The following is a 25090-nucleotide window of genomic DNA, read 5'->3' on the forward strand; positions in this document are numbered from 1 at the left end:
GAGGCCCCGGCCGAGGTGCGGGTGCGCACCGGGTAGCGCAGCGGAGGCCCCGGGGCGCTGGGGGAGGTCAGGCACCCTTATCGCGTGGCGTCCTGCACTTTTAGCAGGTGGTGCTGGTTGGGGGCCTGGTGGTAACGCTCCGAACTGAAACTCGCTTTGTGCCCTCAGCCCTGCAGCTCACGGGTGCCCATGACCTGTCCGCCGGCTCCTGTGCCTTTGAAGAGGGCACGTGTGGCTTCGACTCGGTGTTTGCGTTTCTGCCTTGGATTTTAAATGAGGAAGGTAAGGGGCTCCACGAAGAGGGCCCAGGTGAACTTTCCTCCCTGTTGGTTGCCTCTCCCACCCCGCCCCGTCGCCCCTCAGCACTTGGACAGTGTTATCTTGGAGTTAATTCTTCTCCGAGGCGAAGTATGAACCATGGTCAGCCTTCCACCCTCTGCGGAGCTGCAGGACGGCCCAGGCAGAGAAGGGGCGGATGGCCTTTGTGTACCTGGCCATGGGTGGGAGCTCGGAGCGCCGCCACCTCCAGGCACTCTGGTGAGAGGGAGAAGGCCACCCGTCAGCCCCGCTGGTCCTCAGACACCTGTGAGAGCGGGAAAGCTGGCCTGTACTCCTTATCCAGCTTGGCAGAAAAGTCTCCCCCTTTCAAAAGTGAGACCTCAGCACGCAGACCCGCTCCTTACCCCATTGCAGAGTAGTCGTTCTGCTGCCTGGTTTCATCCTTCTCCTTGCCCTCCTCTGTACATCCAATCCTGGACAAAAGAGGAAACTCCAACTTGGCTGTCTGACCTTGTGCAGCCTGAGGGCACTGGTCATTGCTTTGCTACTCCCCGTGTTTGGGTTCCAGTGGCAGAATTTAGATGTAGGGGAGTCGGGTTACTTCTCACCCTTCATTTTCCTAGGGGGTAAAAATTGGCTCCTGGTGCCCAACTGCACCTCTCCATTCTTTTCGCATTTGCTTCACTGCCATTTAGGAGCCCAGTGCACATTGGAGAACATTTCAGAACTTCTGTGGGTACTAACAGCCCACTGTAGGCGTGCCATACGTGTGCCACCACTAGACCACTTGGACTGCAAAGCAGCCTCTGTTAAGAAACAGCACTGGATGTGAATGATGCTAAGCTCCTGCCTCAATCAGGTGTCCCCACTTCATCCAGTCTGGCTCCCTGGTGAAGAATAGAGCCCAGAGTGCCTGGTTAGGATGTATAAACTGCCACTACAGTTCAGTTTGCCAAGACTTCCTTTTAGTTTCTCTGACCCTCATGGGTAGGTGACATTCGTATCGTTTTGCGGAGGTGAGAAGCTGAGTCTCCAAGTATTCAAATGGCTGGTCTGTGTCACATGGTGTCAATGAGTAGCCAGCCCTGGGCTGTCCACTTTCTGGAAGAACAGGAAGGAACTAATTCAGTAGTTAACTTTATATCCAACACTTGCCACCACTTAACATCTACAGTTTACTTGAAGGTATCTGGGGAAAAAAACAGTTCTTGATTTATTGTCAGAGGGATTCCTGCCTGACTCACAACTTTAGGAAAGGCCCTTTAACTTTACCACCCCGGCCCTTTCCCTGTCATGTGCAGAGCATTTGGAGAGACAGCGTTTTATATATATATCATGGGACTGGCTTTGGAATGTGTTTTTCTTTAGCAGAGCTTCTCAGACTTCAGCTGCAACAGAATAATCTGGTGGGCTTGTTAGTCTTTGAGTTTCTCATTTGATGAGTGTGAAGTAGGCTAGAGGATTTCCTGCAAGTTACCAGGTGATGCTGCTGCTGCTGCTACTGGTCAAGGGACTACACTTTAAGGACTCTAAACTCCCATAATATGTTTTTACACATACATGCAAGCACACACACACACACACACACACACACACACACACACACACATATCTGTGCTGTGGGCCTGAAGCAGGGCCAGGACTAGGGAACCACATGCATGATCCTGAGCGTGAATCACTCATTAAATCATGTGTCCTAGGCTCCTGGCACGTCTCCCTTTGGTGTGGCCCTGAAAAAAAGAAATAAGCATCACTCTTGAGATTAAGCACCTGAAATCCAGGGCCCCACTGCCCCAGTCCTCTGTCAGGACACCTCCTGCTAGCCTGCCTCTGGGTCAGTGGGCATGCCACAGCCTGCTGAGCGCCAGATCCTGCCAGGCCTGCAGGAAGTGCTGCGCTGAACTGGCACCTCCTCACCAGTGTGGCCGTTAAACAGCCCTTAAGGGAAAACAGGAAGATGCTTATAGGGAAGGGAGATGACAGTTTAACAGTATAATGGAGGCACTGTGGCTTTCCCTTCTGCTTTAACAGCCATTGCTTTCTGGCTCTGGACTGGGACCACTGGCTTGGCTTGGCTGGGGGAAGTTCATTCATTCTCCGAGCCCTCTAGGTTGAGGCAGGCAGCTTAGGCTTCTGTCGTTGCAGATCTAGTTTTCCAAAGGCCAGGACTTGGGCATAATAGTCCACTGTGGACTCGGGGGCAGAGAGATAAATTTGTGCCAATTACTGTGGCTGCTGGCTGAGAAGCTATCAGTAAGAATTTCCCTTATAAATCCATTTCTAGGCTGGTAAATTAAAGATAATAAAATTGTCGTAGGCTGAAATTTGGCAAGCTGATTTGACCTCTGTAAAATTACTTCATCTTGCAGCAAAATCCTTTTGAAACAGGTTCTGTCCACCTACATGTGCTGGACCCACCATAGAAAGTTGTTCATTTCAGAGGCTTTTACCCACAAGTACTTGGAAGACAACTGGCACTTCCAGTATGGCCTTTGTCACTAGGGTAATATATTGTAGAGCGAGCAATGCTGGAGCCCAGTAAAGGAAGGTAAGTCGAAACTAATTTGTAAGTTCAAATTTTTATCACAGGAGGGTCAAATCTTGGGGTAGTTGGTGTAGTTCCTATGGCTCAAATATCTCCCCTGCTGCCTGAAATTATATTTGAGGGCTATCCCTTTGGTTTTTCTAGAGCAACAGATCTCTAAGCATCTCTGATTCAGTTCCAATGTCCCCTCGTTCGTAGCTATTTTGAAATATGTTCTTTCTCCATGGGGCATAGAATAGGTGACTTCTGACCAAAGCGGTGTGTGACTTGGGTCGTGCCCCACAGTGGAAGGTGCCCTCAGGGAAAGGTAGCTGTGCTGGGCCAGGTAACCAACTACTGCAATCCAGTCTGGCCTTCTTTCTAGTTTTGCCAACAGTTACTATATATTCCTGGTTCCCTCAATGCTTTGTGTAGGAAAAAGAAATCCTAACTTGTCAAAGGAAGTAACATTATATATGCCAGACTCAAATTCAAACCCACTTCTGAATCTTAGGTTAGAATTAAATCCAAGAAATAAGGGATCCATTTTATCTCATATAAATCTTTTTTATTCATTGATTTTTTTCCTTTAATAAAAATCATCTGTATTTCCATTCACACTTCAGAGAATATTGGAACCCCTTTGAGCAATGGTCCCCTGCTAAAGTTGAAACTGTTTGTTCTATTTTCTTCATACCAGCTGCAGGGGCAGGGAACACTGGCTGAGGAGTATTAGAGTTAGTCTTATAATTCAAATTAGTGATTGAGTGGATTTCGGCTTCTCATTCTTGGACATTGTGGCTTAGTACCTGTAACTGTTGCTCTATAAGGAAGCCATTGGAGGAAATGAGCAAGGGAGGCAGGTAAAAATAAAGCCAGGTACAGCTCTTTAATTAGAAGTCCAGAGCCAAGTATGGTGGAACCCCAGCACTCTGGGAGGCAGAGGCAGGAGGACTGAAAGTTTGAGCCTCTGTTGGGCAACCTAATGACTTAGCATAAGCCTGTCTCAAAATAAAAAATGGTGGGGATGTGACTCCTTGTGTAGGCCCTGGATTCAATCCCTAGTACCACCATCAAAAAATCAAAAAAGTTCAAAGCACTGAGTTATCTGGGTGGGAAAGGTAAATGTGGAATTGGGTCCGGTTAAAAGGAGGTTAAAAAAAATTCAAGCCAGGTGTGGTGGCGGTACACCTGTAATCTCAGCACTTGAGAGGCTGAAGCAGGAGGATTCCTTCAAGTTCAAGGCCAGCCTGAACTACATAGTGAGTTCAAGGCCAGCCTAAACTGTGTAGTGAGGCTCTGTCTCAAAAAACAAAAGAACAAAAACAAAAAAATTCAAAGCACTTTTTGTAGGGGAGACCTTTTTCATGCAATAGGAATCAGGGTTGGTGAAACTGCCTGAAACAGGAAACATTTGGACAGTTTCTTGCTGAAAGCAAGAGATCCTATGCAAGGTAGAAAGGCAAGCCAGGGGACATGGGAGAGGATGCCAAAAATCTCATTGTCAGTCCACGGGTGCACCCCTTTCCCTCCCTCAAACTCATCTCTCTCTGTTACAGACCCTTAAGAGTGTCCTCAAACCTCAAATGGTGGCTCAGTCATCTGAGTTTCAGTTCTGTGTACTTGGTCATGGGCCAGTTATTATTAACAGTGCTAAATCCCTCCTGCCATTTCCTGAGGTCCAGCTGGAGCCAAACACTGGCTAGGAGCCTGAGGGACCTTCCCAGGAGAGCAGGGTCAGTGCTCCCCTTCCTGAGATGGTGGCTGTATTTCTGACTTTGGAGGGCTGCTTCGGCACCCCACCCTGACATAAGCTTCGTAAGACAGTTCCTGTCGCCCTTATCAGGACCTGTGAGGTTACTGTCTCGGAGCTCTCCAAACAGAAGAGTACCCCTATTACACAGAGGCTGGAAGCCAGCACAAGTCTGGAATGTTCCTTGGATGCCTCTCAGAGCTGTACTGACCCCAGAAATTTGGCTACATCATTCCTGAAGTATGGTGTGCGGTTCCCTGGCTCTGTCCTGATATTACTGCTGTGAGGTTGAACGTCTCTCTGGCATGGCAATCACTGAGAGTAATAGTGGGTCTGCCCTGGCTCCACCAGGAGCTCTGATCCTAGTGCTGGGCCCTCAGGGTCATCCAGTGCCTGTGCCTCCTTTCACGGAGAACTACATGAAGGCCCAGACAGCTGCTAGTCATGGTTGTGGACCAAGGGACTGACAGCCCCAGGGCAGGACCTTCTCCTCGACTCCACTAATTCTTTGCTCTGCATTGCTCCTGCCATCCCTGACTTTGCAGAGTTTTGGCTTCTGCAGCCTATGTTGGAAAGTCAATCTTACAGATCTAATTATATCTCAGACATGGGCAAGAGTGTGGATCCCAAAAACTCAGTGCATCAGGCTGTCCAAACCCGTAAAGCACCACTGTTGATGCCATACTGAGTAGCATTCATTTGTTATTCTGGAAGTGTAGGGATCATGGCAGCCACAATCCTCCACATATAGGGAAAGACCTGGCACATAATAGATGCTCAATAAATATTTGTTGACTAGATGCATTTGTTGAATGAATGAATCCAGCATCCAAATGAAAGTGCCCTTGTATATTTGTCTGTGTGTGTGTGTGTGTGTGTGTGTGTGTGCTTGCGTGTGCACACATGCATGCATGGTCCTGGATCATTCTGCCCCTTCACATTCATTTCCTATGTGAACTGCAGCTTAAGCCTAGTGGTTAAAATGAACTCTGCACTGGACAGCTTGGATTAGAATTGAGGATCTGCTCTTTCTAGCTGTGTGGTCTCATCCTGCCTGTGTCTCTCTTTCCCTACTATCTCATAAGACTATTATGAAGAGTACATTAAACGCATAGTCAGAATTTTGTACATGTAATGTAATGGGTGTGTTTTGTTTTTGTGGTAGTAGGGATTGAACCCAAGGCCTTGTCTCCCTCCTTAGTGCAGTAGGCAGTGCGTCAGTCTCCTAATTTGAAGATCCTGAACCCAAGGACTTATACCTGCTGGGCAAACACTCTGCCACTGAGGCACATCCCAGCCTATTCATACTCTCAATATAACTACATTTGCATTTTGTAAACATATCTGATTATAAAATTATATTTTGAAGTTTTAAAAGAAATTCAGTATGTAGTGAGTGGTGTTTCATCTGGTGTATAATATACAGTGTTACTCATCGTTTATACTTTTGAACAGCCCTCTTAAATGAACAAGTCTGGGTACTGGGCTGAGTGTGTGTGTGTGTGTGTGTGTGTGTGTGTATGTATAAAATAAAAATTACTGTGAAAGAAAAATCTTTTAAAAAATAATAAACATTAGTTCTTCTAGTTCAGACAACTTTCCCACATAGCTTCTCAAGAGCTTAGGAAATGGATTTCTCTTCTTATAGTTTTGCCATTTGCTCTTCATTGCAACCAGAGGAAGAATCTTCTTTTTCTCATCATTTGATTCTGTTTTAAGTCTCAAGCCACTTCTCACTATTGTGTGGCTGAATAAGTGTGTATGTGAAAGAGTAAACTGAGTTTCACACTTGGTATAGTCTGTCCGAAGAGCTTACACTTTTTTCTCTATGAATTCTTAGTTCGTGTGAGAAATGCTTTGCTCCCTGTGCCGTTCCTCGTCCCCCCACCCCAGCCTGTTCCCCACTTATCTGTCCTGAGGAGCTGGTGTCTCAGCAGCGGTCAGCTCTATTATTGATGATTTTGGCTCCTGGGCAAATAGATCTCTTGTCCCTTCAGTGCTCTGGCAGGTCCCTAAGTCTTGGCCTCCCTACCAGTCAGTCTGGGTTCCACACCTCTTTTTGCTGACCCCTCCTCTTGGGGTCACCTGTGTGGACAGATGATATCTCTCCACTCCTCCTGCTCTAAGTGGCTTCACTGGATGGAGGCTGTAAATGGCCACTCTGCCTACTATCAAGGTCAATGGCCAGGAGGGAGGCACGAGGTCCTCCCTACACAGACAGACTTGTTGAATGGGAAACTGCTATCCACAACCTGGCCTGATCCCAGTGAGATGCCTGGAGATTTTGAGGATGTCTGTGATTGCAGAGGTCAGCGAAGATCACATTATGTTGGGAGGGAAAATAATTTATTATCCTGGGGCTTTATGCTTTCATTGTCATCTTCAAACTTCTTAGCCTATAGTTACTGTGTTTTGTGACTTGTATCATTGGGATATAATATTCATTGGAAGTCCTGGTTCTTAAAGTAGCAGCATCTCTTTTGTTGGGTCACTTTAGGAGTAGTTCTGTTTCTATCTCTTACTAAAAATATTTGGGTTTTAAGAGTTTGAGTGATTTGAACATCTCATTAAGTTTGGGCAGCGATTAGTTGAACCTGTCTTGGCATCCCTAATTTTAATCTGCCAACTATCCTATTTTCTCCCTCAATGTTTCTTATGCGTATCCTAAACAATTCAATCATATGGTTATATATGCAGATTTAGGTTCTCAGAGTATTTGATTATTTATCCTCTACCTCAAGAGATTGGTCCTCTAGGTGTGGGGATTTTGGAAGGAATGGAACCTTAAAAGGTGAAACTTTGTGAGGGTTCTTAGGTCATTGAGCTCATGCCCTCCAGAGGGACTTCAAGGCCCTGCCCACCTTGTATCTCACTCACCTGCAGTTGGAGAAGTGACCCCTTTGCTCTTACTTGCATTCCAAACATGGTGTGCCACCTTCACCAAAGGCCTAGTAAGTGGGGCCCAAATGAATGGACTTCAGCCTCCAAAACTGTGAGCTAAGTAAGCCTTTTCACTTCATAAAATTAGTTTCCTTGAGTATTTCATTGTAGTAATGCCAAGCTAATTATTATAAATGCTATCTTAAAATGCTTTAAGGTCCAGCTGTTTTAAAAAGATATTCCATGATTTCCCAGGTGAAATAAATCTGTCCCTTCTCTCTCTTTCTATAGCTGTCCTTAACTTTCCACCCTATATTTTTATTTGTGTCTGTTGGGGTCTCTACCCCATCACCTCCTGAAAGTATTATGTCTTTCAGAACAGAGTTCACATCATCACCACAGTGCCTGACAATGAATATTAGGTTTCAACATGCATTGTGAATCTAGTCAATCTTTAAAGCTCTTGTTGAAACTATACAAAGATAAAAAACTCTTGACATGTTTCCTGGTAGCGAAAGAATTGTGTTTAGTAGTCCTTCCTCTCATAGAACTTCAAAGACTTAAGAGGCTTATATTATAATTTCCAGATATAACAGGGAAGCAGCCTTTCAGTTTGCCTCAGTAATAGATGGCCTGCTTTATCCATGACATGCCAGTGAACAAATAGCTCTTGGATTATTCACCCTCAGGGCTTCTCAGTGCCTTAAACATTTGCCAATACAAACAATCATGGTACTCCCTGAGAGCAATCCTGCTGAAGTATTGAAAAGTATTTTTGGCAAAAGATTTTTAGACTTTGAACTAGCTGCTGAAAACTCGTGTTTCTAATGAACTCAAGTGTGATGTATCAGTCGTATCCTTCTGGATGGGGAGAAGCAAGGAAGGATATTTGTCTACCTTAGGAAGAAGTCTATTCATAGGGATGTGACAAATGGAGAAGCCAGAGGATCAGGATTGCAATTCTGTTAGAACTGCCAGAATATTTGCTTTCTCCCCATTCTGTGGGAAATTTATATGTGATTTTCCTTCGGGGGGGGTGTCTTAGCCTAGTAATAAGATAATAAAATAAAATAAGTGATACTGTGATGACTTCATTTTTTTGGGGGGGGTGTCTTAGCCTAGTAATAAGATAATAAAATAAAATAAGTGATACTGTGCCATGACTTCATAGCATCTTGACTATATCATATGTTTTACAGAAATGCCGCTAAAGAATTTTCATTCTATCAAGAAGCATATGACTGATACAGCCCATCAGACACTATGTCAGGAGTTGAAGTACCTAGTATAGAAAGTACATATGGTACATGGAATACTCGTGATCCATGCCCTTGGCACAGCCATGGATCAATAAGAGGAAGCAGGCATCTGTAATTATGGTAGAAGTATAAGGAGTTTATGCTACTCAAGCAGCATAAATTGTTTAAATGGAGAAGAAAGGAACTTATTGGAAGAGTATCATTTGGCTCTTAACATCAATAAGAAGTCGAGATAGCTGTGTTTGACCAGAAATAGAGATGTGTAGCTGACATCCCTACCCAGTACTAGAGGCTATGAGTGGCACATGCTTCTTTCCTTCCCTAATTTGGCTATACTGTTTTATATCAGGAGTCAGACTGAAGCCCTACATGACTGAAATGGGCATGCTAGGTAGCAGAGTTGGGCTAGTATTGCTTCTTTGCTAATGGCGGTCACTGAGGCCTAAGTCCTGGTCTGTGAAGTGGCAGGGCTCTGCTGAGTAATGTGGAGCTGAGGTCAGTGTGACCCAAATTAAATCCTTTCCCCTGAATTATGGCTGCTTACTGACCTGATGGTTTGCTTGCTAATTGCACCTGGTCCTCGTACCTGTTTGCTTTATCCAAGCAAGATAAGCAGCACTCCCTAACATCCATGCCTGTTACCATCATGCCAGGTGTTCAGCAGTATTTCATTAGATGCCTTCAAAACATACACTTCTCCCTATTTCTTCCCCTGGTTGTATTCAATAAATACTGGATTGTTTGGGGGCCTTTGTCTTTGTTGCCCAGAGCAGCACTGATCGGGTCTCAGCTTCTTCTAAATTTCATTCCCTGTCTTTATTCTTTAGCCTTGTGCTGTAGTGGCTCACAGGAGGCCAGGGCCTACTGGGGTTCTGGCAATGTCCCTTTCCCCATTCCCTATAGAGAAGCAAGGTGCAGACAGATCCTTTTAATAGATATTTGTGTCACTCTGACCCTGGACATTTGTTATGATGCTGCTAGACTTCTCTGTTCATTCAGTAGCTGTGAGGTTGTTCATTTTGAGGGAGATGAGATTGTTGATAGGAACACTAGTTAGAGGTCTAGACATTGGTCTCAGAGATGATGTGGGCCTAAAACAGAGCAGGTGTATTAGCTAAGAAAGAGGCAGACTAAATAAAACATCATAAGCCTCCCCAAGCTTCCATCTGAGCAGGACTATAGGTGTGGGAACTTCAGCATAAAGATCATGATGAAAATTCTGAGCAGAGATAGTATTATCCAAGGAGAATAATAAAGTGATAACAGCAGGAGACTAAGACTGGATCTTCAAACCCACATTTATGTATTAGGTACATGAAGGGAAAGGTTCTTGAAAGAAATGATGAATTGGGCATGTGTGAGGGGGATTAGAGTGAAAGATCATAGGAGCTGAAGGAGTTAGGTGTTTCAGTAGGAGGCTGTGACCTGCCTGGTCCAGTGCAGCAGAGAGAACTCAGCCACTGTAATAGACAACCAGGAGACCATGGTGCTCAATGGCTGGGGTTTCAGTGGGATGATGAAAGCAGAACCGGATGCCCTGAGTGGGTAAATGAATGGGAAATGTAGATGGCTATAGAGATTTCTCAGCAAGAAGTTTGGGTATGAGAAGAGAGATTCAGGTATACCTACAAAGAAACCTGAGATGACATTTAGTGTTTTTGTTTTGCTTTATAAAGGGCAGACTTGAGCTGGTTTATGGAGTAACCAGCAAAGAAGGAAGATTTAGGAGGTTGGGAACTTCCTCACTAGCTCTGGGTAAAACCCAGTTTTCACTTTAACAATCACTAAGTTGCTTTAACTTGTGCTACCCCAGAGTCCTCCACTGAGTGGGTCAAGGGCACTGATTGTCAACTTCGAAATGTGTGAAATTTTATTTCTACTGCAGATACAAAGGAGATCAGAGATTTGGCTGAATCTTTGGTAAATACGATGTACCCTGGAACGTTTTCATAAAAAACAAACCTTTTCTGAGATGTAGGAGGATGCCTGAGGTCTAAGGGAGCTTTAATGACATATCCTATTTCTGCTATAGGAGGAGTTGTTGCTTAAAGAACTATTTGTGTTAGAAGGGGGAAGTGAACTGTGATGAGGTAGTCACATAAGAGCTAGAGATCTACAGTAGTGTGAATAGAGCCCATGTTAACACATGTGTTGATAATATCTTTGACCATGACGACAATCTTGAAGGTAAGGTTGGTATTGTTGGCATTTAACAGATGAGGAAAGATGACAGAGAGATTGAAATAACATGCTCAGGGAAACACAGAGTGTGATAGTGGTGATAGTAACCCAAGCCTATCTGGCTCTGAAGACTTGAACTTCACTTGGCCCCAAGGGTGCCCCCAAACCCATGAATAGAATGGCTCCTCTGTTCTTCCACATGTGGCTGAGCTCAGGCTTCTTTGAAGATAGTGGGAAATATCTGCATGATATTGATGATATTCCAACATCCCAAATCCTTCCCTGAATTCTCAGCTAGTGCAGTAGCAAGCCTTGAGAAGGCATCAAGCAGAGGCAAGGAAATGTAATTTTTACTTATTATTTTCCATAACAGATTAGAGTTTGCTTTTGGAAGCATTTGAAGGATTCTCTTCTCAATCCTCAGCATAATTTTGGAAGAGAACTTCAGGGAAATTTTACAGCTTGACCTAAAATACTTTGGCAGTCTTTATGAAATACTCCCAAACTTCAAACTTATCTAGTTCTCCTGTGATTGAGTTAAAAGAATACCCAAATAGATGTGTTTTTGCAAACTGGCCTCCCTACTAATCAAGCACTTTGGTAGTTATTTGTTCTATTACTCTCAACAGAATGGCAATGTTACTATACAGTGATGTGATATATAACTTACTTAAATGCTTAGAGAAATTTCCATTCCTTATTTGAAAAACTTTTGCCTTGCTGCCAAGGAAAGCTGAAGTGTTATTTGGGGCTACGCTTGTAATGAGGATGACTTTAATACGCTCTGTTTCCCCAAGAAACTCCTTTTCTTAGCAGTATTGTATGACTAAGACTATCTAGTCTGAAATTGTAACTCAGGAAATTTTCTTTTTTAAACTTGTACAGACATTGTCTATTTCTTTGACTTTGTTAAACATGGATAAAAGGGTAAACTGTTGGAGAATTTTCTTTTTAGGTGTGTTTTGATCTTACAGTAGGCAATTTTAAAGTTCATGCTTTATGAAAGGAAATCCTTTGATTTTTTATTACAAATGCTGAAGACTAGGAGTAAATATTGGAAATCTCACCTTTATGTCTATAAAACTTTTTCCTCACATTCTGATGAGGAAAATGTAAGTTAAACTCTACTGTCCCTGTGTGTGTGTGTGTGTGTGTGTGTGTGTGTATGTATCAACACAAAATCAGTGCTACTTTTACCTCACATTTAATACATGGGAAAACTTGGGGCTGAAACGTCCTAGATTGCAATGCAACTTTTATCTTCATCAATTTAAAACACTTAAAGTATCCACACATGGAGATACTTGGATATTGGATATTGTGTAGTAAAAGAAGCAATGTTGGAGATACATCAGCTGATAGATTGTATTGGACTAAGGCATGAATTCTTTTTAATTTTGGGTTTGTGAACTAGGACTTAATTTGATTTATATTCATCTGCTTTAGAGAATGTTAAATTCAAAAGGAAATTCTGATGGCTGTAGAGCAAAACTGTGAGGTTTTTGAACCATTCTATTTAAAGAATGTATGAATAATTACCCACTATGTCTTAGTTGCTGTGTGAGTTTGATTCAAATGCCCTCTTGCCTGTCAAGTATGCTATTAAGCAACTGTTGAGAGACAGTGAGGCTGACCTACTTGAAATATCTGAAGGTGAACATCTTGGTGGCTAAGAATGTTTTCTTTAAATCTTTTAGAATCTCCTCCCAGCTTTTGTCTTTCTACAAACATAGATGCTCGCAATAAAAATTGCTGCAAGATGAAAGGGTGCAAAATGCTTTATACTTTTTAATTAACCCCTTTCATTTGTCTTTTTTGTGAACAGGAAGCCATTTGTGCTTTTGTGAGTCTGTTCCTATCATAAAATAAGTTTGGACACATTTATGAGCCGTATCTTGCTGAGAATAATATTACCCTAGTAGTCTACGAATTCTGAGAAAATTCATAGGTCTTGGAAAAACAGATAGTATTCCCCATCATTTCATCATAATGTGCAGTGAATCATGGTCATCACAAAAGATGCTAGGTTTGAGACTGAAATGATTTAAGAAATTTTCCTTGGAAACATTTGACAAAGAAGCCTGGAAAGTAAGCAGCAGGGATGCAGAGTTTTAATCTCCTTTCAGCCCTCGTCACCAGCCTCCAAGCGCATCACAGAGTGACTTGTCACCAAGATGCCCTCCACAGGGAGGTGAGGGCAATGACTGGCATGTTTTATTTTTAGTATTTCTCCTTAGATCTCATTTCAGAGTTGCTCAGCAAACTGAAAAACCAAAGTGGCATTTGCAAGCATTTGTTGAGAACTGGGTAAAAATGCTGCCCTTGAACCTGAAGACCCAGTTGGAAAATGAATGATGACAATTATTTTACTGAACATTTGCTAGGCATTTATTATAGACATTATGCTAGGTGCCTTACATGCATCAGTGCCTTAAATTCTTATGATGATCCAATGATGAAGATATTCTTTACAAATGAAGAAACTAAGGTTTAGAATTTTTAAAAATATTTCAAGTTTATGGAGCAAGTAATTGATAAAACCTGAATTTTAACCCGATTGTCTCTAAATGCTATGGATGTGACCACTCTATTATGTTGCCTGTCTATTTCCTTGACCTGGGCTCTTGAAGGAACTTTATAATAGAGACAGTGGTAGTTCTTATACAATAGCTAAATCTTACAGAGTGACTGATCTACCTATTGGTCTAAACTTTTTATGTTAACTAATTTGACCTTCCCAATAGCCCAGTGAGTTGGGTCTATTTTTAATCCTCATGTTAGGGTTGTGGAAAGTGAGGCACACAGAGACCTGCAGGTTACAAGGGTCCCAGGTAGCAGGGCTATATTTTATAACAGGTCTTGTGGCTCCAGTGTGTGCTCTGTGCAGGAAATAGCAATTGTAGTATGCACCTTTTTCACTGCACTTTGAGGCAAGAAGCTTTTCTACATGAGTACCGTGTCAGTTACTAAGACAACCAAGTAAGAGCATTGCATCTTCTAAATGCTTCTGTACTCAGGGGCCCCACCACCAAATAAATTCTAATTTGAGGAAAGTTTAAGTCAGTCTTTTCTTTCAAAAATGGCACAGGACCCTGGGACAACAGAAGAATTTTCTGCCTGGTTCCAAGTGAAATGAGATGAACTTGAAAACTCCTGTGAGAGTCTCTCACTCAGAGGATTCCCCATGACTGCCCAGCATTCTTTGGACAAAGTCCAGCAGAACTTGTTCTTGATAATCTTGACAATTTTATTTTGGAAATGAGTCAAGTATCCGTGTGCAAAAAAAGAAGAAGTGGAAAATGTAATATTTGCCTACTGGTATATAAGAAGACATTCAAATGGATGGAGAAGTATAAACAGTAAACACTGTACAAACCCAGGGAACAAAGAAGTCACCACTGGAACAAAAGCAGGGGATGATGATTGTCTTTGTGTCTTTGCATGCAGTAGCAGGCAATGTTTTTTTTTTTTTTTTTTGGTACCGGGGATCGAACTCGGGTCCTTGCGCTTGCAAGGCAGGCCACCGAACCGCTGAGCTAAATCCCCAGCCCCCAGGCAATGTTTTTTGATCCAAGGGATCTCTCATTTAAATTTTTTTCATCAACTCAGTAAGAAAGATACTCTTTATGGATAAAGAATCTGGGTGATAGTGTATATCTAGATGTCCCCCTGAAGCCTCAGGTGATCACAGGCAGGGCTTTGGGGAGGTGGTAGGATGATAGGGCACTATATTCATGGGTGCATTAGTCCACTGGAGAGTTTATAGCTAAATGTGCTTTCTGAGGTGGGTCACTAGGGGTGCGGCCTGGAATGGTGTATCTCCCTGCCCTCCCTGGTTCCTCCTTTCACTCTCTTTGCTTCCTGTCTGCCATGCTGTGAGCAGCTTTGCTCTGCCATATCTTTCTGCCGTACTGCCCTACTTTGGAGCCAGCCAGTTGGACCATGGGCCAAAATAAAGTGCAATTAATCTCCTCCTTTAATTTGTCCAGGTCAGGTATAGAGTCCTAGTGATGAGAAAAGCGACTGAGACACTTTAACATTTCCAAAGTTCCCATGGGATATAAACATGCATTTTAAGAAGAAATAGGCTCATAACAGCTATTAAAGTGAATACCTTATTTTTTATTTTTCATTCAACATTTGCCTACCTGTGCTAGGCAGTGAGGCCGACAATGGTGGGTAGTGGAGGTCCATCTCTCAGGGAGTTGCCAGTCTAGTAGAAGAAGTAAGATAGAAGACAGTAACTCCTACTTCATATAGTGAGATTGGTCCATGGCAAGGAAAGTATACTGCGTTCTGGAGGTTCAGAGGTCAACGAGAAGTGGCAAAGATGTGGCCAGCGTGTAAAAGGAGGCCTCTTGGTGGTCCTTGAAATTCAGGTGGAATAGGACTCAGAGGAGTGGCTCTTAGCATGAGTCCAGTATCAGGGGCAGAATGAGCCCAAGCAAGAAGTGGGGCAGCCAGGGGCTTGGTCTGGAAACATCAATTCTCTTTTGGCAGGTGCATTGGTTGCATGAAAGAAAAGTATTTTTGTCTTCATGCGGTGCTGGAGAACAAACCCAGGGCCTTGCACATATGAGGCAGGTGGCTGGGCCTCTGTGCTATATCCCAGACCAAAGCTACATGAGCAAAATCAGGATTGTTTGCTTTACTTCAGGCCACACCACACACATGCAGTGAGGTTCATCTCCTTTAAATTGGTAGCTCAGTCACTAACACTGAGGACCTCCACACCACACAGAGGCACTGGGCTGAGAGTGTGAGTGCTCAGTTCTTTAAAGCCCAGCTGCTTTTCTGGAACTATAATGATAAAGTATGTAATATAGTATGGAAAGACGCTTGTCCGTCACATTTTCAGCCTTGCCGTAATAATAGTGATTATCACCTACCATGTGGTATACACCACGTTCATAGCATCACAAGTCCTCCTAACTTCTGCTAATCCCTGTGGCTATCCCCATTTTGAAGATGCAGCAGCTGAAACAGAGAGGTCCATCCAGCTGCCCCAGATCACAAAGCTGGAGCAGCTGTTAGATCCCAATGCCCGTGTCCTCTAAAGCCAGTGCCTGTTCCACTGTTTCACTCCTGGGAACCCAGAGTGAGTTTAGTACTGAGGGAACTTCCAAAGAAGTACAGGATTTTATTTCTGGCCTTGAGGAGTGAATAGGATTCCATGTGCTCCTATGTTGACTATTTAGATTCTCTTCAACTGTATTTATTTTGACTCATGGTTCTGGAGGTCCAAGGCCAGGGAGTTGCATCTAGTGACGAAGACAACTTCTTGCTGTTAGAGTCCCATGGTGGTGCAGGGCATCACATGGCTAGAAACAGGAAGCACCCTGTGCGTGTGTATCTTCTTGTCTCTTTCCTTCTTAGAAAATTACCAGTGTTCCATCATGGAGCTCCATCCTGGTGGCTTTATCTAATCCTAATCCTCTCCCTGAGTCCCTACCTCTAAACACAGTAGTCGATTAAGTTTTCACCCTCTTAAAACCTCATGATGGAGGTTGAATTTCAACACATGAATCCTTGGATATCAAACTATAGGCCAACTATACTACCTAGTGCCTTTCTTGCAAAACTGATACCAAGCCCCACTTCCCAAAAGCATTTCGATGAAGCAGAGATGGAGAAAAAAGCTTCCACCACTGTATTAGTTCTTTTGGGCCTCCATCCTTAAAAAGTACATTTCTTTTCTTCCTCCTTTTCCTCCTCCTCTTTATCCCCCCGCCTTTTCTCTCCATTTCCCTCCCCTCTTCGTTCTCCTTCTCTTTTCCCTAGAGTGATTGCTGGCTTATAGCCTTTTTTTTTTTCACTCATTGCGTTTTTTGGTACATTTTAGGGATACAGTACAGTTACATTCATCGTTGGGATCCTGTACCTCTACATGACAGGTCTTGGTTCTCACTTTTTCCCCTTGTCCCTGCCCTCCCTTCACCCCCTCCACCCCTCCCCATTTGCATCTATCAGCTAATGAAGCTGAGACCAAGGGTGAGGTCCTCGTGAAACCTGCACCACCACACTTGGATACCCAGTTCGTGAGGTCCATTTCCTGGAGCTCAGGACGTGCTTGATTCAGTGAATCGATCACCCACTGACATGGGGTAGCCGTGTAAGAGTGAGTGCCATGTCCTGGGTGCAGCCCATCCCCGGAGTGTCCTACAGCGGCTCCGTTCTCATCATACAAGCCTCAGGTGAGCCGTCAAGTCCTTCTTAGTTATCTCATCTCAGGTTTAATTTACCCCTTGGGCCCCACCACATCACTTGGCTTAAACTCTCTCTTTAGCATATCAGCTGTCTGATGTTTTCCTTGTTGATTTAATTAGTTTTATTGTCTACCAGTCCTGTTCGGCTTTGTGCCCGTGAAGAACAGATCCTCTCATGTCCAACTTAGTGTCTGGCACTTGACAGACAATAGATGTTTAACAAGTGGGTGACTAAATCTTAGACCTTGTGACAATGCGGCTTTAGAAATTTGAGAGGGTCAGCACATTGCTAAGACTTCTTGAATGTAAAGAAATACCAGATGGCCTTGGGCAATATGCTTCCTTTGAGAAAGTATCTAGGCAGAAGCTGGGGATAGGATGAATTTTTCAGTTTCACTTTAGTCCTGCTGGTTTGGTGCCACCAGCTCCTCCTGTGCCTGCTGATGTGAGTAAGTGCTCCACCAGGAGAACAGAGTTTTATTTCCCAGTAATAGAATATTTTCTTTTTTGTCAAATCTAGAAGGCAGTACTTACAGTAAAGACATAAACAAGTAGTAACTAAATCCCAAGACATCACCTAGACATAGACAAGAAAGTGTGTGTACAGGGTAAATCTTTAGCTAATCTGTGGTCTGGGAACAATTTTTCAGAAAACTCACTAATCTTCCTTATCTGGGTTATATGTGAATTACTCAAACCGTTGTAGTTGTCTTATTTCTCTTTTCTTCCCCTAAGATAAGCCAAACTGACATGTATAATCCACTGTGATTATTACATTCCTCATCCCATGGCAAACATTCCTCCTTATCATCATAGATTTTTCTTTCAAGATCCAAAGAACACAAAACCAGGTGTGGTGGCACCTGCCTGTAATCCTAGCACTTGGGAGGCTGAAGCAGGGCGATCACTGTGAGTTCCAGGCTGCATAAATAACAGAAGTGAATGTCTAGTCCTAGTTGTCATCCATCTCTGTAAAAATGCTCACAGACAGTTGCATTTCCACATCCTTCTCCCTAGGAAGGTGTATGGTAACCAGGATCATCACTGAGAGCTCAGCTCTGTGTTCCCCATGCCCACTTAAATAGAACAGCAGTGAGTGATGTCTGCCATCCAGGGCCCCTGCGTGCTCTGCACACTTTAACTTGTTCCAACACACAGCTGCCCCAAAAGAGGTGATGTTTCCTTGGTTTGCAGGTGGGAAACAGAAGACTCCAGACAGCTGGGAGTGGCCAGGCAGGTGTGGAGAGGACTCCCCATGGCATCTCTCCTGCCCCACATTCTCAAAGTGCTGTCTTTATTCCTGAGCCTCTCTTAAATCCCTCGTCAGTCAGAGGACAGAATCACAACAATTTAAAAATCTGAATTGTTTTTCTTATGCACTTCTAGAATAGGCAACACTTCATTCCATAAAATAGCAAAGGGTTCCCATGGGTTGAGCAGAGAAGATTGGTTTTATAGAAAGAAAAGTGCTAAAAAAAAAAAAAGCAGAAGCAGAGAACATAAAGTGGATAAATCTTTTCAAAGTTACTTACCTTTCAAGGCAGAAACAGTGAGGCAGAATAATAGAAAAATAACTGGTCGACTTCAGGATATGTGTTTATCAGAGAAGTTTATTATCATGTGGATTGAAACTGGCCTTTTTTGGAAATTTATGCTTTCACTGCCCCAGTAAAAAAATAGGCTAGAAAACAACTCAGTTTCCCTTTGATGATGTGGGATTTTAGCATGAGAGGCTCCAGCTTGATTTTTAGTCTTGTCCATTGTGTTCCTATACAAGAGTCTTCTGTACCTTTTATCTAACAACACTTTCATTTTGTTGGCCTTTCAAAACAACCTATGTTTTTCTTCCTGTTAAACTGGGATTTTAAAAGTCAGAACCAATGTCTCCTCTTCCTTTTCCTAATTCCCTATAGGCCTTAGCAAAATGTCCTGCTCTTAATAAACCAGGGTCCAACTAGAGAGAGGCAAGTGAGGCACTCACTGTGGATGCAAAACTTAAGGCAGTTCCAGAATCTCAGTAATCAAGATAAAAATATTTCAGTGCACTCACTTTCAAGCTCAAACTTAAGGCAGAAGTGGGATGATGAAAAAAATACCAAAATCTTAAATGTAGACAGGTTTCAACTTGCATTGGGCTTCCCTTGCCTCACCCTGGTCCGGGCCCTATAAGAAGAACTGAAAATCCATTAAATGAATGGACTTAAAATTGGTGTTTAGCTCATGTGAGCTCAGTATGGTTAACCACCCGGAGAAATGCTCATCGATGTATTGGATGGACTGAAACTCTTGGCCCTTCCTGGGGACTGGCTGTCCACAAAGATGTTGATTCAGCTGTGCTGTTCACACCCAAGCCTGGATGAAATGCCAGAGTCTAGCTCCCTCCCCGTCCTAGCAGCAGTCTCCCCGGTGGGGACAGCTTTCCTAGCAGAAGTTTAACTCTAAAAGACAAATCAAAACAAAAGACTACCCTTGGTTTCTGAGATTCTGAAGTGTTTGCTGTTGCCTTTTTACTTTGTTAACCCACCGAATACACCTGTCCTTTGGTAGTCACAGGGGATTGGTTGCAGGCCTCCTGAGGATATCACACTCCAGGGATGCTCAGATGCTTTATATAATATTATACAATATTTGCATCTAACCCACACATTCACTTTAAATCACCTCTAGGCAGCTTATAACACCTAATACAATGTGAATGGTATGTAAATAATTGTTATACTCTATTGTTTAGGGAAGGATAATGAGGGAAAGTTTGTGCATGTTCAGGACAGGTATGAGTTTTTGTGTACCTATATTTCCAATCCACAGTTTTTGAATCTGTGCAAGTAGAACCTGTGGACATGGCAGGCTCTCTGTACTTGTTCTGGAAAGACAGACTTGTGTTACATATAAATATATACATACATATTTGTATATCTAGCCATGCCTCCTCAGCATCCTCTACCAGGAATAGGAAGACAGTAGGAACTCAGTGAATATTTGTGTTTAGTAATTAAAGGATCGTGGGGATGGATGATATGAAAAAGCATAGTATAACTTATAGCATATTAAATTTATATCCAAAGTCACCACTATGATTTATACCCAACAAAAACCTAAAGTTTTATAGCCAAACAAGAAGACCAGCATGTCTAATTTGCTTTAAGATAAGCTCATTTTCCCAGGATGTTTGCATTGCTTGTATTTGAAACCCTAAAGACTAAGGTAAATGTGGCAATCTGTAGGTAGAACGTGGTCACATTCTTGTTCTTCTCTGAGCAAACAGACTCAATTATAGGACAAGGGGGCTCGGGATGCAGCTCAGTGGTGCCACACCTGCATGGCAAGTGCAAGGTCCTCGATTCGATTCCTGGTACAAAAAAAAAAAAAAAATTACAGCACAAGGCAGCACTTCAGGGAACCTTTAGTCTCTCTCCAAAGACATGTCTCTTCAAGGTCAACAGAATTAAAAGCGAGGGGGAAAAAAGGCATCCTGTCCACCAGCTCTTAGATTGACTAAACACTGCAGGTTGGGAAAATGAGGAGCCCTCTGTACAAACCAGTCAGGGATGGGCAGAAGTCTCTGATTTCCTACAGGTGTGGCTGCCTCACCTAGAGCGTAGTCGCTGGCACTTTTGGTTTAGACTGCTTGAAAAACAAAATGGAATAATTTCCATCAGAATAAATTACTGTTAGGTATAATCTAGAAAAGCTTTTCAGCATGAACAGTTCATCCCTTCATTCAGCAGCTCTACTGAGGACCTACCCAAGCCAGGTGCTGGAAATCAATAGTGGACAAATAGTAGTCCATTGCACATGTAGCATTCACTGTAGTGAGGGAGGGGAGTTTAAGGTAAGTGGCTAAATAAGCAACATTGTAATGTGCAGGTGCTCTAAATTCTATGGGGAAAAAACAGGAGAGGGAAGAGGAGCTGTGTGGCTCAGGTGGGGGGAAAACAAACAAGAGCAAACAGTTCACCAGAGGTCTGAATGTGAGAGGGAGGGAGTGTGTGTAGCATGTAGTGTTTGAGGACCAGTGAGAAAGTGCGGCTGTAGCCGATTGAGGGAGGGGACGAGTAAGAGTGAGAATGGGTTATATGGGCCCCTGAGGGCCTGATCATATAGCTGTGCCATAAAGCATCAGAAGGATGGAGTCCAGCTTTATTCTGAGGGAGAATGAAAACTTCTGTGGGGTACTGAGCAAGAAATGGCCTGTTATGGGTTATAACTAGATGTCCCCACAAAGCCTCAAGTGCTTATAGGTGGGGCTTTTCAGAGGTGGCTGAATCATGGATGTGTAATTCTGGATTAGGTTCTGTGATACTGGGATTAAGTGTGTGTGATAACTAAATTGGTTTAGCATACATCTGGCTGTGGATAATGAAAATTACTCTGGGTATGGGTGGCACCAATCAATGGGATTGTCACCTATATGAAATATAAAGGGACAGAAAGAAGGCAGATTTCTCTTTGCTGCTTTTTGCCTGTCCTGCCATGGACTGTTTCTCCTCTGCCATGCCACCTGCCTTGGTGCCAGCCAACTATGGACTGACATGTCTACAAACTGTGAGCTGAAATAACCTTTCCTCCTTTAACTTTGGGTGTTAGATATTTTGTCTCAGCAACAAGAGAAGTAACTAAGTGAACTAACTGGGTGAAGAAAGGATGGTACCTTAGCTCTGAGAACCCAGAAGGCAGGCCTAACCCAGCCTTGTGGGTTTTACAGGCTTGTGAGGAATTTTGGCAGTGGGCATATACACAAAGAAATAGAATCAATTCAGGTACACTATGAATAAAATGAAAGAAGCATGTTAAGAAAGCAGAGGAATGGGGCTGCCTGCTGACACTGATGGTTAGGAGAGCTTCTTTGAAGAGAGGATGCTAAACTGAGGACAGAGTATGCAAGAAGGGTCAACTATGCACTGATAAGAAAGGATGGAGAACTCGCCAGGTGCACCACCAGCAGTGCAGAGGTCTTGAGGACAGGATGAACTGCATATGTCAGAAAGAAGGCCAGTATGACCAGAGCACAGTGAGATAAGGGTAGAGCTTGAGAGCCGGGCAAGGCCAGATCTTAGAGTTGGGATTTTAAGCCAGCTGAAATAAGTAGCCGTTGGAGGAACTTAAGCATTAATTCTATTCTAAAAGTACCACCTTGGATTCTTTGTGGAGTGAGAATAGAGGCAAATAAACAGCCTTTATAATCATGTAGCAAGAGAAGATAGTGGTTTAGATGTGATAGAGCTTGTGCAATGAAAGAATGGACTAGGGGAACAATGTTCATTGACACAATGAAGGTGCAAAGTAAGAAAACTCAAGAACGGAGTTCCTAGGTAACTGTCTGGGCAATGGATGGGTAATGCCACCATTAATGGAGTTTGAGAGTTGGAGAAGGGCCATAATGATGATGTGAGAATTCAAGAGTTCTGGTTTTGAGACCCTTGTTAGAGATTTAAATGCAAATTTTCAGTAGATATTTCAATATACATGTCTGGAGTTCCGAGTAGAGGTCTGTAGGTCAAGAACCAAGCCAAGATTTAGAGTGGTGACAGAAAAGGTGCCGGCCTGAAGTACCAGGCAGGAGTGACCAGGCAAGTAGAAAGCCAGTCTGGAAGGAAAGATTTCTGGGAAGCAGAAGATAGGAATATTTCCAGGTGGGACTATCCAGCTGTGATGAATCACTTGAGAAATAAGATGAGGACATAAAAAAACACTGGATTTGGGGACATGACGATTTGTTGATCTTAGCAAGAGCAGCTTGCAATAGAGAATAGTGATTTGAAACAGTTTCCCTTTGGCTGAGGGAGCCAAATTTCACAACCCTCCATGCAGTATGTGTGAATTGTTTGTTCTCCAGAGGACAGAAAAATGTACCCATCTCCTGTACTGTTGAGTGGCTGAAAATGGTTGGATCTTCTGGCATAGGATTAATCCAGGAAGTTTGGTGTCCTTTGCTTTGCCCAAAGCAAAACCAAGGGCCCAGTTTCCTCACTTTTTCCAGTTATTTTTGAAGTGCTGTGAATCTTGGAGTAACCAGATGAACCTGATGATCACTTGTACGGTCCCTTTATTTCATGGATGAGGACAGAAACCTGGAAAAGTAGAGTAATTTTTTGGTCTGGCTTTTTTCCCTGCTGGAGATGGAATTCAAGACCTCATGTGTGCTAGGCAAGCTCTTTACCACTGAGCAACATCCCAGCCCCTGGAAAAGTAGAATTATGAAGGCAGACTAGAACACAAGAATCTTTTGATATTTTGGTTTTATGATCATGTAAGTCTATCCCTTCACCCCAGAACACACTAAATTGAGATAAGAAGGGTGGTCCCTAGGTAGCCTGTAGTAAGAGCTTTCCATATCCCCAGTTAATTCTGAGCTGAGACTATCTGTAAAACACAATCAGCCTCATTATTAGGTCATAATTTAGGATATTATGGAAGGTGCTGTTGGTGAAAGTTAAGAGGTAAATGTCTGTACGGTCAAAAAGACCTTCTTTCCTCTCAGAAGGTTTTCCTGCTCACCCCTTATCTTATTCTAATAATATGGATGGGATTATATTACCCTCCCTTACAAGACTGAGCCTTATTGCAAAACTTGACTCCCCTGGACCAAATTGTAGAAGATACCAATTATAACTGGTTCGTGTAAAGACCAAGGATACAGGCTTTGGCTCACAGGCTAAAGGATGGATATGTTCATTTCAGCACTGTTATCTAGATGTTCATATGGGGCCTGATTCCCTGTCTCAAACAGCACATGTTTTTTGTGGCTCATGGAAGAAGTAGCTTTAAACTCTAGTTTAATCTTAGAATGGGAGCCAGTTGAGAGCTCATAAGTATTTTGGCGGAAACTGATTGAAGTCTGTGTGACAAGGTACAGGGCCAAGAAATGTGCCAGATCCCTGAGTTCATGGAAAAAATATGTGAAAGCTCAGAGTTCCTCCCAGAACAAGTTCCTAGGGTTAGATGCTCCTGGCTGGGGTTGGGTGTGTGCTTTTTTGTGCTCCAAGCCCCAGGTTTTCTTGCTTACAGTTCTTTGATCAGTGGACCCTGACACTTTAATTTGCTCTGTTGCCTTTGGTATAGAAGGTGCGCTCCAGAAAGTAGTACTTTTGATATCTAGTACAAAGCTTTAGTTAATAATGTGATGAAAATAGAAGTGCTAACTGATCTTTGTTGTAGGCCCCCCTGGAAGAGTGTTTATTTGCCTTGCTCTATTTTCCTTTCAAATCATTTCTTTTTCCCTGCTTCCTTTCCCATAGAACAGGAACACCTTCAAAACTAGTTTCATGTTTGCTTGTTTGTTTGTTTGTAGCATCTCATCCAGTATTGGGAACATAGTAGATGCTTGGGAAATATTTATTGAATAAATGGATAAAAGAAAAATATAAGAATTTTCCGTATTATTGTATATGAGGACTGCACATTTAGATTATAATTTTAAATAACTAATTTATCATGTAACTCAATGTCTTTTTATTCCCTTTTCATCCAAAAAAGGACAAAAATTATAATAGTATTAATATTTCTCACCTAACCTACTTTTTGCTAGTCATTTTATTTTAATGACTTATAATCTGCCTGACAACTCTGTATTAAGTATTGTTATTATTATTCCTGTTCCACAGATAAGGCTCAGGTTCTTGCATGCTTTCAAGTATTATATCTGGGATTTGTACCCGTTAGCTGCATTCCAAAGCCTGTGTCCTTCTTGATGTGCCAGGGGTTAAATGGAAACCAACTGAAAAGCATCTTTATTGGTTTTGCTGCATTATAGAGGACTAAGCTTTAAAAACACAGAAGTACTTGAGGTAAAAGTCAAATATATTTCTTACATTATTGTTGATGTTTAAAAAAGCTTTTATTTATAAAAATGGTGTTCCCATAAAAAATTTCAAAAATAATTTAAGGATATGTAGATTAAAATTGAAAGTCTCTTTTCTTTCCCTCCAAGTGCCAGTCCCACTCCTTATAAGCAACCGCTATAACCAGTTTCTTTTGTAATCTTCTGAAACCGTATGCACATTTATAA

The 25090-nt window shown here is 42.8% G+C and overlaps 1 protein-coding gene across 1 annotated transcript in view; it reads left to right on the forward strand.

Annotated features, from left to right (window-relative positions):
* Positions 1–25090, forward strand: part of Mamdc2 (MAM domain containing 2) — a 76186-nt gene that overhangs the window by 618 nt on the left and 50478 nt on the right. Inside the window, exon 2 of the mRNA XM_033757700.1 lies at positions 105–282. Within this exon, the coding sequence (XP_033613591.1) occupies positions 105–282 (178 nt within the window). The remainder of the gene's footprint in view (positions 1–104; positions 283–25090) is intronic.

Source organism: Fukomys damarensis, unplaced genomic scaffold (assembly GCF_012274545.1).
Source record: "Fukomys damarensis isolate Sample0158 unplaced genomic scaffold, DMR_v1.0_HiC HiC_scaffold_31, whole genome shotgun sequence".
Classification (NCBI taxonomy): domain Eukaryota; kingdom Metazoa; phylum Chordata; class Mammalia; order Rodentia; family Bathyergidae; genus Fukomys; species Fukomys damarensis.